Raw genomic sequence first — 12,405 nt, 5'->3', positions numbered from 1 at the left:
TTGGGTCTCAACTCACACATAGGTTGCGCCTAAATATTTATAATCTACGTTAAGTGTCGGTAGCTTAATTAACAAAATTATTTGCCTTACAACTAGAAAGTTGCAAGTTAGAACTTGGAACCATGCTTTGTGCAATTATCTTGTATATCCATGTTTCCTCTTTTTCTTGTCCAATCTCCCACTCACAATCATAATGTCTTCGTCTCGCCTGCTTGTTCACATGTCCTCTCATATGTTCTTCTTGATATCTTTGCTGGGAAGAAACCCATTTTATCCCCAAGCTTATTTTCTTTAATTCTCCAAATGCCCTTGCCCTAGGGACAGTTAAGGGAGTAATGGAAAAAAAAGGTATGTATGTGGGGGAGTAAGGTCCTTTGGAGAGACAGATGGGATGGGCAGGCAAGCCTTGGTGGGGTGTTCTTCTTGTCTATTGGCACTTCAACATGTTGGGTTTTACCAATATAGGGAGCGACACTAAATTAGTTCCTAGTACCTACTACCACCAATGCAGTGTTTTTCACTCCCAATTAATTGTTATTGTGTTTTCTCAAACAGAAAACGAGAGAATACTCTTCATCTGAGCATATCATTTTGATGGTCTCTTAGAGAGAAAATACTCTGTTCCTGAAGCATATCTTAATGGGCTAAGAAAGCAGTTATGTCCAGCCATAAGGAAGTTCTTACCTTTGCTGCATTACTCAAGTCATGTGCAAAGAAGAAAGACCTTTGTGAAGGAGCTAAACTACATGAGGCTATTCTAATGAGGAAATCTCTCTTACAAGACAACCCATGTTTATCCACATCTTTGATCAATATGTATGGGAAATGTGGATCACTCTCAAAAGCCCGGAAAGTGATGGAAGAACTTCCAGTACATGACCGTGATGTATATTCTTGGTCCTCATTAATTTCCGGATATGCCCAACAAGGTCAACCTTATGAAGCATTGAAATGTTCAGATCAGATGCTTTCCGAGGGTATCTCATTCAATGCATTTACTTTGTCTTGTTTATTGAAAGCTTGTGGAAGTGTTAGAGATGTGAGGAAAGGTATGCAAATCCATTATGAGATTGTTAATAGAGGTTTATTAGAGGAAAACAGTGATGTGGTGCTTGGTAATGCATTGATCGATATGTATGCAAAATGTGGCGAGATTTGTGATGCTGAAATAGTGCTACAAGATATTCCGATTCGAAATGCTGTATCTTGGTCGGCTCTTATAGCTGGATATGCCCAAAAGGGAAAGTGTGATGTTGCGCTGAATTGTTATGCAAAAATGAAAGGAGAAGGAATCTTGCCCGATTCAATTGCTTTTATTTGCATCTTGAAGGCTTGTGGAAGCACCAGAGCTTTAGATAAGGGAAAACAAATCCATGATGAAATTGTTCGTAGAGACTTGTTAGACAAAGATATCATGCTCGGTACCACATTGGTTGATATGTATGCAAAGTGTGGCATTCTTACAAAGGCGTATGAAGTTCTCAAAGGGCTTCCAATTCGAAATGTTGTCTCGTGGAATGCTCTTATTACAGGTTATGCACAACAAGGCCAATGCACTGAAGCATTGCATTGTTTCACACTAATGCAGAATGAGGGTATCTCTCCGGACGCAGTCACCTTCATTAATATCTTAAAGGCTTGTGCTAGCATCGGAGCTATTGATGAGGGTAAACAAATTCATGAAGAGATTGTTGGTAGGGGTTTGCTTAACAAGAATAATATCTTGCTTGGCAATGCATTGGTGGATATGTATGTGAAATGTGGTTTGCTTGTGAAAGCAAGACAAGTTCTTGAAGAACTACCGAGTCGAGATGTAATTTCATGGAATGCACTTATAACTGGGTATGCTCAAGAGGGACAAGATGATGAAGCATTGGGATGTTTTTTAAAGATGCAAAGTGAAGGGGTCTCTCCAAATGCAATCACCTTTGTTTGCATTTTGAAGGCATGTGGTAGCACTGCCACTATTGAGAACGGTAGAAGGATTCATGATGAGATTTTAAAGAGTGGGTTACTAGAGAGTGATATTATGGTAGGAAATGCTTTGGTGGATATGTATGTGAAATGTGGAGAGCTGCCAAAAGCCCAAAGAGTGCTTGAAGAGCTTCCCATTCGAGATGTAGTTTCGTGGAATGTATTGATTGCTGGATATTGCCAAGAAGGGCAAGGTCATGAAGCATTAAGATCTTATGAGAAAATGCTGAATGAGAATATCTCTCCAGATACAGTCACCTTCATTTGCATCCTCAAGGCATGTGCAAGCTCTGGAGCTATTAGTAAAGGAACACAGATCCATGAAGAGATTTTGAATAGAGGGTTATTAGAAAAAGATGTTATACTCGGCACCACATTGGTGGATATGTATGCCAAATGTGGAATGCTTGCAAAGGCACAAGAAGTGCTAAAAAAACTTCCAGTTCGGAATGTAGTCTCTTGGTCTGCCCTCATTGCAGGGTATGCACAACGAGGAGAAAGTCATAAAGCATTAAGTTGTTTTAAACAAATGCAAAGAGAGGGCCTTATTCCGAATGAGATCACGTTCTTAAGTGTTTTGAATGCATGCCGACATTCAGGGTTATTTGATGAGGCGAGGTCTATTTTTCACGATATGTCTGCCCTATATAGTATTATGCCCAATTTAGAACATCACACCTGCATGGTGGTGGTGTTTGGATTGGCAGGACATTTCGACGAGGCAATGTCAGTGATTAAGATAATGCCATCTTCCGATCATGTCGAGATATGGCTTGCCTTATTGGATGCTTGTAGGAGATGGGGAAATGTGAAGCTTGGAACATTGGCATTTGATCAGATCATACAAATCGATAATAATTGTGCCTCAGCATATATCATCATAGCCAACATTTTCGCAGCTGCTGGCATGCAAAAAGATGCAGAAAATGTCAAAGCCATGAGACACAAATATGTAGAGAGGGCAAAGTATGTGGGTTGATGCTAGCAAACATGTTTATCATTTTTCATGGCGAAATGTAAGCTTCCTCAAACCAAAGATATATGTTGTGAGATTGAGAATATGCCCCTTAAAATGTCACAAGACTTATTCCTAATGTGGAGATTGGGTTTCAGAAAGCGTGTCTTGGGGTTGATGAAATCAATGAGGCAGCCTTGTGTGGGCATATAATGGATAAGATTACAACACATTCTGCGTATAGGTTGTTGCAACCTGCCCCGTGGTTTCAAGAACATGCAAATGCACTGTACCTACACAACACAGTCCTGGTGGAAAAACAGGCTTACAGGCTTATGGAGCTTTGATCTTCCACTTAACCAATGGGTATTCCTATGGAGATGCCTATTGGGTGTGCTCCTGACTGGGTCAAATCTTCAAAAGCGATCGATAGCCTCGCCGCATTGTGCACGATGTGGTGGATGATCAGAAACAGTCCCACACTTATCATGGACTTGCTCATTCACTCAGCATTTGTGCAAAGACTAACTGCATCTCTTTCTCGCATATTTCTGGCCAAAAGTTTGGGAAGCCCTTTTGGCTATTTGGAAAAATTCGGTGTGCCCTATCCAGCAACGCCTGTTTTCTCCATGGACAAGATTTTGGGCACTCTGGACCATCTGGATGGCCGGCAATAGTAAGAACTTTGATCGAAATTCAACTACATGAAGTTAGCTTCTTTAAGCAATCTCTCAGGCAATCTCTGTTTGGTTGTATGCAACTCGGAGACATCGCACTGCAAGTTTACACTCTTTATTTTGAGTGCTTCTAAGCTGTAGTGTCTAATCAAACACTTGTATACTTCCCTTTATTCTTTGTGGGTTTTCACCTCACTTAGTGGTTTCCCACCAGTAATAAAAGTGTTAATTAAAAAAAAGGCCATATAATGAGTTTAGCCATTTATTGTGCCGTCATCAACACAAAGAGGAAAGTATATATGTTCGGAAGGAGCATGTGTATCAACACATCTGATTTGCTATGAAAATCTAGAGAATTTAAGCTAGAGCAACTGCTATTACATCTCAACTTTGGAGTCCTGACAGGTATAATAATATAATCTAAAGGGTTTGGGTGCTTCCGGATTGCAAAACTACAGCTTTTGGCAAATTCAGCATGTCTGTTTGATCAACCTCGATGAGGCTACAAATATTTTATTTTAGGGCCATACCATTTATGCCACTTGATATCATGGAAGGCAACCACAATACTAATGAAGATGAAAATGCATGAAGATATATGAATGTACATCTATTCAAACAGTTGACAACCCAAAACAGTTGATATACCACACACTTTATTTACGAATATAATTCCAACCGACAGAAACTAACTTTGGATTTGTTTTTCACCTCTAGTTTTCCAGGATAGACAATTGTGCCTCAGCATGTCACCCACATTGTGATAACGCTTGCACATCACCTATTTTTTGTTCTTTAGAAAATAACATACCTCAATACAAAATCTTATGCAAAATAACCATGATGACAAAACAGAGATAAGTAACATGTAATAATTAATAGTGCAGGGGATTTCCATAGAAAACAGGTCTAATCGTTTGCTGGCAATCAGCCTATTTACAAACATCAGCAATTTACAACAGACCCAAAGTACACGAGCCCATATCAACGTTTCTTATAGAGAGTGAGGATCAGAACAATGTAAGCTGCAATTCCTCAAAATTGAAACTTGCGCAGCCATCCAAAATTAGGTTAAAATTCAAGCCTCATATGATTTAACTAAGCTATGAATATGCTCCGGAGTTGAGTACCAGTCCTAAGGTTTAGGGTTTAGTTTGCCAAAGTTTAGGGTTTAAGCTTTTCAATTTAGGATTCTGGGTTTGTCAAGATCAAGGTTTTCATTTGACAAGATTTAGGGCTCGGGGTTTACTTTGTAAAGGGTTAGCTTTGGTTTGACACAATTCGGGTTTAGTTTGTCAAGGCTAGGGTTTAGTGTATAGTGTTCACTGTTTAGACCTTTGGGTTCAGGTTGTATGGTCCACCGTTAAGCAGTTATGGTTCACAGTTTAGTTTGTCCACCATCCTGTGCCTGATATGCATGTGAAGCAGGTCTAACGGCTGCAACATCTGGAACAACTGCCTGTGGATGGTGTAGCTGGGGTACATATCCACCATGCGCATGCTGGAAAGCTTCGGCATCACTCCATTGCATGTTGTAAGATGGATGTGGAAAACGTGGCATATATGCATGTGGAGGTGGAGGTGGAGGTGGAGGTGGGGATGGGCGGGCATACATCTGAGTCTGTGGCATTTGAATATGATAGGGATACCTATCTTGATATCCTAGCTCTGACAGTGGCTGATGCCTTGTTTGAATGCTTGGTGGAACACCTTGGTTTTGGTGATGTTGCAAAGGTGGTCCCATGTAAGTATTGGGTTCCTCCTGCCTAGAGAAAGCTGCTTGTTCTGGAGGAAGAGATAAACCCAGAGTCCCAGGCCGAGCAGGAGAGTACCCATACCTATCATGAGAAAAAAGATGTTGTGCTACCACGTTATCGACTGAAATGTCTGGGCGCCCATGTTGCATCACACGAGTATTATATATGACTTGTCCATTATCTCTCCCCCTATATGGCGAATGTTCCAATGATGTGACATGGGTAGAACCTTGAGACCCTTCTGGAACATATGGATATGTATGGTCTGAACCATAGTATGCATGCTTTGCAATTGCAGCTGTGGCGGCGTCATCTGCCAGATATGCCTGTTCTGGAACATCATAACTCTGGTACTTACCTCCATATTCATGTTCTTGTTCTTGTTCTTGTTCTTGTTCTTGTTCTTGTTCTTGTTCTTCGTCTTCTTCCTGCTCCAAGATTTTATCAGCATTTCGATAGATCGTCTCATCTTCTTCCTCTTCATAAGCTTCCTCTACCTCATTGTCATCCTCTTCTTCGTCCGAGGCATGCTCTTGGGGGAAATCTCCTTCATCATCTTGTATTTCATATGTTTGCTCAGAGACTAAATGAGCTCCCGGTATCTCAGACTCGACAAGGGACTCATCTGCACGGTACCCATGATAAACTTGCTCCCGGACAGAATTATGCACAGTAGAATGACCAGTTTGGACCTCGCTTTCCACATCCAATGAGACATGATAATCATGACTAACATAATAAGCATCACGGTCAACCTCTGCAACCGGTGCACTTCCCACAGCACCATTATTGATACTATCAGTGCCTTGTGATTGCTGCACCTTCATCTTCTCCCGATATTCTGCCAAGTATCTCTCCCGTTCCACATTACCAAGAGCATTATAGTACTGTCATAAAGAAGACCCAAGATAATGTTAGTAAATCCATGTAGCACACTATGTGAGAAATGAATGTATAAATTTAACATCACAGCAGTGACTCACAGATTTCTCTTCCTCTGGAAGCTTGTTCCACATATCAATAACCTTCTTGCCAAGTCCCTTACTGCCCGGGTATAGCTCTTTTAACCGTGCACGCTGTTCTTTGAAATATATGTTATAGCCCGTCCGTGTGCGTTTTGGACCATTCGGATCCTTTTTTTGGACACGTTCTTTCTTCTTTCCATACAATTGTATCTCCAAGCCCGTTGTCGTCCCTTCAGTTCCGATGCCATCAAGTAAACTTGGAACACTTGCAAATTGTTGGGCTTTCTTTCGAGGAGAGAAGTGGTACAAAACACCACTTAGCTTTTCAGTACCTACAACTACTGTTACAAAGTAGCCTTCGTCAAATTTACCACAAATAGCTCCAGTGGCAACAGCACCAACTGACGCCGCAGGATCAACTACAAACGAAGCAAAGACCAAAGGCTAAATAAGAAGTTTGCATTTGACAAACAAAGACCAACTTTGCTAACTGCCAAAAAATGAACTGCATGTATGAAACATTCACCTCCAAAAACCTGTACTGGATCTAGCTTCTGTTTCTTCTTCTTCAATAAGGATCTCATCTCTAGCGGTACCTCATAAGGAGAGCTCGGCTCTTTAGATTTCAGCACAGGGATCGGTGCAGGTAATGGAACTGTATCCACAAAGCAAAAATCCAAATTAACAAGAACTGAAAGAACCCAGATGTGTACCCCATCCATATATATCAAACAATTTCTAACTGGTAAACTATTATCATACCAGGAGGAGATAGAAGTTGTCCTTCCACTCTGAAAAAGTAAACTTGCTCATAATGAAATAAAAGATTGACATAATGCTTGCGGAGGGCATAAGATCGATTATTTAAAGCACGTTCCAGCTTTAAGGCATTGCAGAGCTCTTTCCAAGACGCTGAACGAATTACCTGTGCAATTATGACCCAAAATCCAATTACTTACAGATATTCAACTATTCTAACATTTCATTTTAGACTTCAGTACACTATATGTGCATGAAACGGGTACAAATCACATCCTTAATGTATAAATTGAGAAAATGTTTAATGGTGTTCCATACTTTTTAGATGCATAAATCTGTATGTTCCAAAAAATACATCCTAAACTAGACTATCTTAAAAGCGGGATTTACCTGCTCAAGACCACCACGAGCAGTAACCTCACGATAGAAAACATGCAAATCTATCTCTTTGTCTCCTACCTTTGGTATCCTGCAGTGAGAGCTTGAACACTTCATTGTTACATAAGCAGAAAAACCACTAAATCTTAGTTCACATCAAATGAGATAGTCTACAAAAAACGGCTCTACCAGGTTCAACTAATATAACCTTCTGAGAGTGTTTGGAGAGAATGCATAGCAATGATATATCAAGAAGCCATGGGAAAAACATATCATTCTCGTTCACATAAAGAGATTCACTAACCTAATCTTTCTACCATCCAATTTGCGGGAATCAATGTGCAAACATATGCATAAACGTATATGGACAATGTGGAGATATCAATTGTCATGAACAGGTTTTCAAAGAGATATACAAAAAAATCCTTCTTATCCGAAAGAGAATGCATAGCTAAATCTCAAAAAGGAGCTACGCTAAAAGAGCCTTTTCCCCCCTTTTCCAATTTCTATCACCAATACAATGTCAGAAGCTTTATTGAAGCTGGCATGATTAGATTTTTAAAGAGATATATCCAAAAAACGAGAAACCATGAGCAATGCATAGGTTATAAATGCAAAGAAAGGACTAAGACTACAATACCCTTCTCTTTTTCTGGGTTCTATGAAATGCAAAACTTGTTTCGTTACCACCACAAACATTAGCCTTGTTACTAGGATAAGCTACACGCTTCCTATCTCCAGCAACCCAATAAGCAAATACAAAGTTAAATCCCTTTTCATATGCAAAATGTAGACGTTGGATTACCACCACTCACGTTAGCCTCGTTCCAAGAGCAGCTAGGAAGTTGTCCAAAGTTGCTATGAAGAGCTCAGGATCTTTGATCACGTCATGATGTGTTGCCGAAGGAGGAGGATAGAATTGCGGGCATCCAATTCCATCCCGACCATGTGGAACGGATTCTGAGGGAGATGTCATTTGTGACTCCAAATGAATGCCATCTTGCAGTTCAGGTGAACCTTCATTAATATCATCGTTGACATCTTTCTCCTCATCCATACGTTGTGGGTTTGATTCCAAGGTCTCGGGGCCATTGCGAAGGTTCATTTTCATCTTCTTTCGAGGATCAAATGAAGCTGCCTCCTCAGGTATTCTTGCATTGAATAAATTACAGTTAGAAGATCCCTCTTCTGATCTTCTTCCTAAGTTTAAAGAGAGAGAAGGTTCGCCTTTTTATTGATCAAAAGGAGCAAACCCTGGTGAGTGTGAATGTACTCCTACTTCATTCTCTTTGATCATTTAAGAAAAGTATATTTCGAATGAGATCTGACCATAGCTTTCGTCCTTCTGAGCCATATAGCCAAACAAACGAAAGACAAAGAAAAGCTTGTTTTTTGCAAAGAAATAAGAATTGGCCAAATCTCAATGTAAGAACTATCTTCCTTTTGACTCAAAACTTTAAGCATCCACAGCTAAACCTGAAGTATTACACAGAATAAACAGAAACAGGGACAAAATAAGCTAAGAAGGGGGAAAAAAACTTACAAGACAATGACCCAAATCGCAAAATCAAGGGTTTCGCGAGAACCCAAGTCGGAGAACCCGACGGCAAGAGATGACCCAAGCAGCAAAATCGAGGGTTTGCGATGACCCAAGTGAACGAAGGAAAAAACACAAGTCGCGGAATACGTCTGTTGGGATTACGGTGGGGTTAGAGTTAGCTCTGTCAGCGTTAGGGTTAGCTCTGTCGGAGTTAGGGTTAGGAATGGGATTAGGATTAGGGTTAACGTTAGGGTTAGGGTTAGGGTTAGGGTTCAATGTGTCAGGGTTAGGGTTAGGGTTCGCACTGTTACTTTGCCGCGACGACACAGAGTATTATTTTGGGTTCGTTTCCTATACTCCATAACCCTAATCCTGCGTTTGCGCTCTCTGTCTCTGTCTCTGTCTCTGTTTCTCTCTGTCTCTGTCTCTGTTTCTCTCTGTCTCTAAGAAATCATAATAGTAGTAAATAGCCTATAGTTTTCTGGTTTTTGAAAATTACCCAAAATACCCCTCTAAGTTTTAACACTCAAAACTCCCAAACTGGTAGACACATTTCATATTTGAACTGGGCTCTCTCTCTCTCTGGATCATCTATCCATTTCCGTGTTCTTCGATCGACTCGTAACCGACGGCAAGAAATCATATCATTGGCACTTCGACAGGCTACTGCTCGTACCTTTGTAAATGAAACAAAACTGACCAGCGAGATATTCGCCCGAGGGTATATATGTGCCACTTGCGCACAGCAATAAGGCTGTATTTAAATATGTCCGATGAGCAACAACAAGTCATGATAAATTCCTTTAGATATTCCACTGGTCTCGTACTCCCCCAAATGCCTACCTGTCCCAAACCTGTAGTATGTCGGTTGGTAGTTGTGGAAGAAGAAGGTCATTTGGTTCATGTCAAGGTCAAGAATAGGAGTTGAAAGAACACACTTTCAGTCCTTGGCCTCCTCCCATAGATTTTATTGGTTTCTCATCAGCATTAACGATATGTATGTCTATTCATCTCTACCATATCCATGCACATTATGTACAAAATGTTCCATGTTGATCTTGTATGTCATATTTGACCCCCAAAACGGTAATAAAATTTATCTATCTATCGTCGTGTCTTTGTGGGTAAGCTATCAAAGTGCCTCTCTCCTCTAGTTTACCATAGTATTACCCAATTTGCAACAATGTTCCAAATTTTTAACAGAGCAAACACCAAGTTTTCGAAAAATGATTGATTTCGATAATGAGGCAACGATAATCATGAAAACTTTAGCATCTAGTCATTACACTTATGCATTGCAAATCTTGAGACAACTAGTTGTTGATTTAAGTTGTAGACATTGATTACTAATCGTCAATAATAACTAGGCATTTTGTCATATTAAAGCAAGCATTTTAAGCATGCATGACTGGTATTAAGTTTAGAAGTATGGTAACTACATTTTCCTCTTCTATGAGCTGATTCATTTGAGTTTTAGTAGAAGACATTCAATTGTGCATAAAAATACATAGTTTGTGGCATTTTTAGAATTGGATAAAGTAAAATGGCATTCTTATTCATTAATTTGTAATCCCCATTATAGTTTATTGCTTTATGTCAACATTGTTTTTCAATCAAAACTATTGTTCTTGAAAATTGGGCCCTAAAAAACGATTCATGTAACCATATATTAAGTCGCAAACTATTAGTATGCATGATGCCAATGTAAAATTACTTTTTCTTTATAACGAACTTGAATGCCTTGATATAACAACCTATTATTACAAAGCACAAGTTGTAATACTAAATATTTATACATCTAGAAGTATCTTTACGTCATCATTTGCTAAATGGCTAAAGTCTTGTCAATTAGATATAAAGGGTTTATTTTCATATTCTGATTTAGCATGTATTGGGGGCTATTCCATGATGCTCAACTACGCCTTTTATTTAACATGCAGACTTCCCTTCAAATCTCAACCAACTACTTAAATTTACTATATGAGTTTGGAAACGGTCTCTCCCTCACTATACTCTCTTCCTCACCCCACTTTGTCATACAAAAACTCTGCCAATTTGAATCCACTTAAATTTGTAAATTGTCATTATCGTAAAGTGAGGTTATTGAATTCTAGATTTAGAGTCCATGATCCAACCTAGAATATAATGAAATTGAATGTACCAGTAACATGTTGGGTATTTACTAAAACACGTCCGAGAATTCAAAGCTTATATAAAGGCAATGTGTTCGCATTTTGTTTCAACTTGCAATCTTGTGTTTACTTATTTGTTTCTTTATTGTCATGGCTTCTTCAAATAAAATATCATCGATAACACCATTCAACCATGTTTTGAAAGTAAATAGGAATGTTAAACATGTCACTTTTTAAATATAAATATCCATGTGTTCTTTCTCCTTTCTCCAAATGAAGCTACATAATTGACTACTTGCTAGGTTGCAACTCCATTCGAGAGAATGATTCCTCTATGAAAGGATGATGATCTCATGTTTCACAATTTTGTTGGTTTTTTTGTTCCTCGAGGGATTCAAAAAGACATTTGATTGAATCTCCATGATCGAGAACATTTAACACTCGTTTCCATGGGGATGCTTGGATCAAGTTTTTTGACAACGCTATATGAACCATTTAGTGACTTGGGAAAATTCAAGTTTCCTCAATGTAGAAAAATAAATGTTCGTTGGTATTTGAACAAGGTAATGAAAAATAAAAGAACGTACTATTTTTCACCATAGCTCAAGCATGTAGTACTATTGCATCTCCACTTTCTCCCTCCATAGATGATTAGAGTTTTCAATAATGGATTTTTGTATATGTATGCATGTATGTATGTAAGCCAATTTGGTTACCACATTCCAAATCAATGGCTATTAATACATAGGTCACTACTGGTTGGAGTGTGGCAACATGGGATCCTTAACTCTCCTAATTGTATAGCGTGCCCAAATGCAACAAAATCAATCCAACACGCTCCATGGGACTGCCCAAAGACTCATCGAATATGACGGGGGGTTGGCCACCTATTGCATTTATGTCACATGCAAGTGGGGGGATGTATGTTGGTTATCATGTCAAGGCCCAATTAACAAATACGAACATCAGGAGGAGGTGATGACGTTGATGATAAAAGCACAAGAGATCTTGTTTTTCACCATCAACAATATCCATTGAACTCTGATTTATGCCAAAGCTCAAGTCGTGTTCGAATTGGTCATCCCAATAACTCTTTGGATTCTCTCGAAACAATGGTGTAGACAAGTCTTCTCCAATCAAACCGTGCATGAAGCAATCCTATTGCAGGGGATATGGAGTGAAGTTGTCACCACTCTAAAGAACCAATACGATGGCCTCACATGTGGGTCCGATGGAGTTGAAAGACAACGATTAGCCTTTATACAACA

The 12,405-nt window shown here is 39.4% G+C and overlaps 2 protein-coding genes across 3 annotated transcripts; one reads left to right on the top strand and one right to left on the bottom strand.

Annotated features, from left to right (window-relative positions):
• The first annotated feature begins 327 nt into the window (after positions 1–327).
• On the top strand, positions 328–3,737 carry LOC147866156 (pentatricopeptide repeat-containing protein At2g03380, mitochondrial-like). The gene is made up of 2 exons (XM_087316521.1): positions 328–414; positions 611–3,737. The coding sequence occupies exon 2, from the start codon at positions 659–661 to the stop codon at positions 2,951–2,953; it is 2,295 nt and encodes a 764-aa protein (XP_087172647.1). The 5' UTR covers positions 328–414; positions 611–658; the 3' UTR covers positions 2,954–3,737.
• A 760-nt stretch (positions 3,738–4,497) lies between these two features.
• On the bottom strand, positions 4,498–9,297 carry LOC147866155 (uncharacterized). Of its 2 annotated transcripts, none has more exons than XM_087316518.1 (7): positions 9,009–9,297; positions 8,281–8,810; positions 7,478–7,556; positions 7,091–7,253; positions 6,855–6,983; positions 6,347–6,747; positions 4,498–6,250 (listed from the first exon to the last, which is right to left on the bottom strand). In XM_087316518.1, the coding sequence occupies exons 2-7, from the start codon at positions 8,574–8,576 to the stop codon at positions 4,985–4,987; spliced, it is 2,334 nt and encodes a 777-aa protein (XP_087172644.1). In that variant the 5' UTR covers positions 8,577–8,810; positions 9,009–9,297; the 3' UTR covers positions 4,498–4,984. The 2 variants fall into 2 exon arrangements, with proteins under 2 accessions (XP_087172644.1, XP_087172645.1); XM_087316519.1 differs by having other exon boundaries at positions 8,281–8,807.
• Positions 9,298–12,405: the final 3,108 nt, after the last annotated feature.

Source organism: Azolla caroliniana, unplaced genomic scaffold, assembly GCF_043228905.1.
Source record: "Azolla caroliniana isolate FFs.n. ecotype wild unplaced genomic scaffold, voAzoCaro1.0.p SCAF_3, whole genome shotgun sequence".
NCBI lineage: Eukaryota > Viridiplantae > Streptophyta > Polypodiopsida > Salviniales > Salviniaceae > Azolla > Azolla caroliniana.
Note: the sequence above shows the minus strand (reverse complement) of the source record. Positions and strands in the feature narration are given on the sequence as shown.

Coding starts and splice junctions, on each gene's coding strand:
- LOC147866155 (XM_087316518.1), bottom strand. CDS start 8,576: ATGAAAATGAACCTTCGCAATGGCCCCGAGACCTTGGAATCAAACCCA. Junction 7,254..7,477: donor CTCGTGGTGGTCTTGAGCAG/GTAAATCCCGCT, acceptor ATAATTGCACAG/GTAATTCGTTCAGCGTCTTG. Junction 6,748..6,854: donor TCCAGTACAGGTTTTTGGAG/GTGAATGTTTCA, acceptor CTTCGTTTGTAG/TTGATCCTGCGGCGTCAGTT.
- LOC147866156 (XM_087316521.1), top strand. CDS start 659: ATGTCCAGCCATAAGGAAGTTCTTACCTTTGCTGCATTACTCAAGTCA.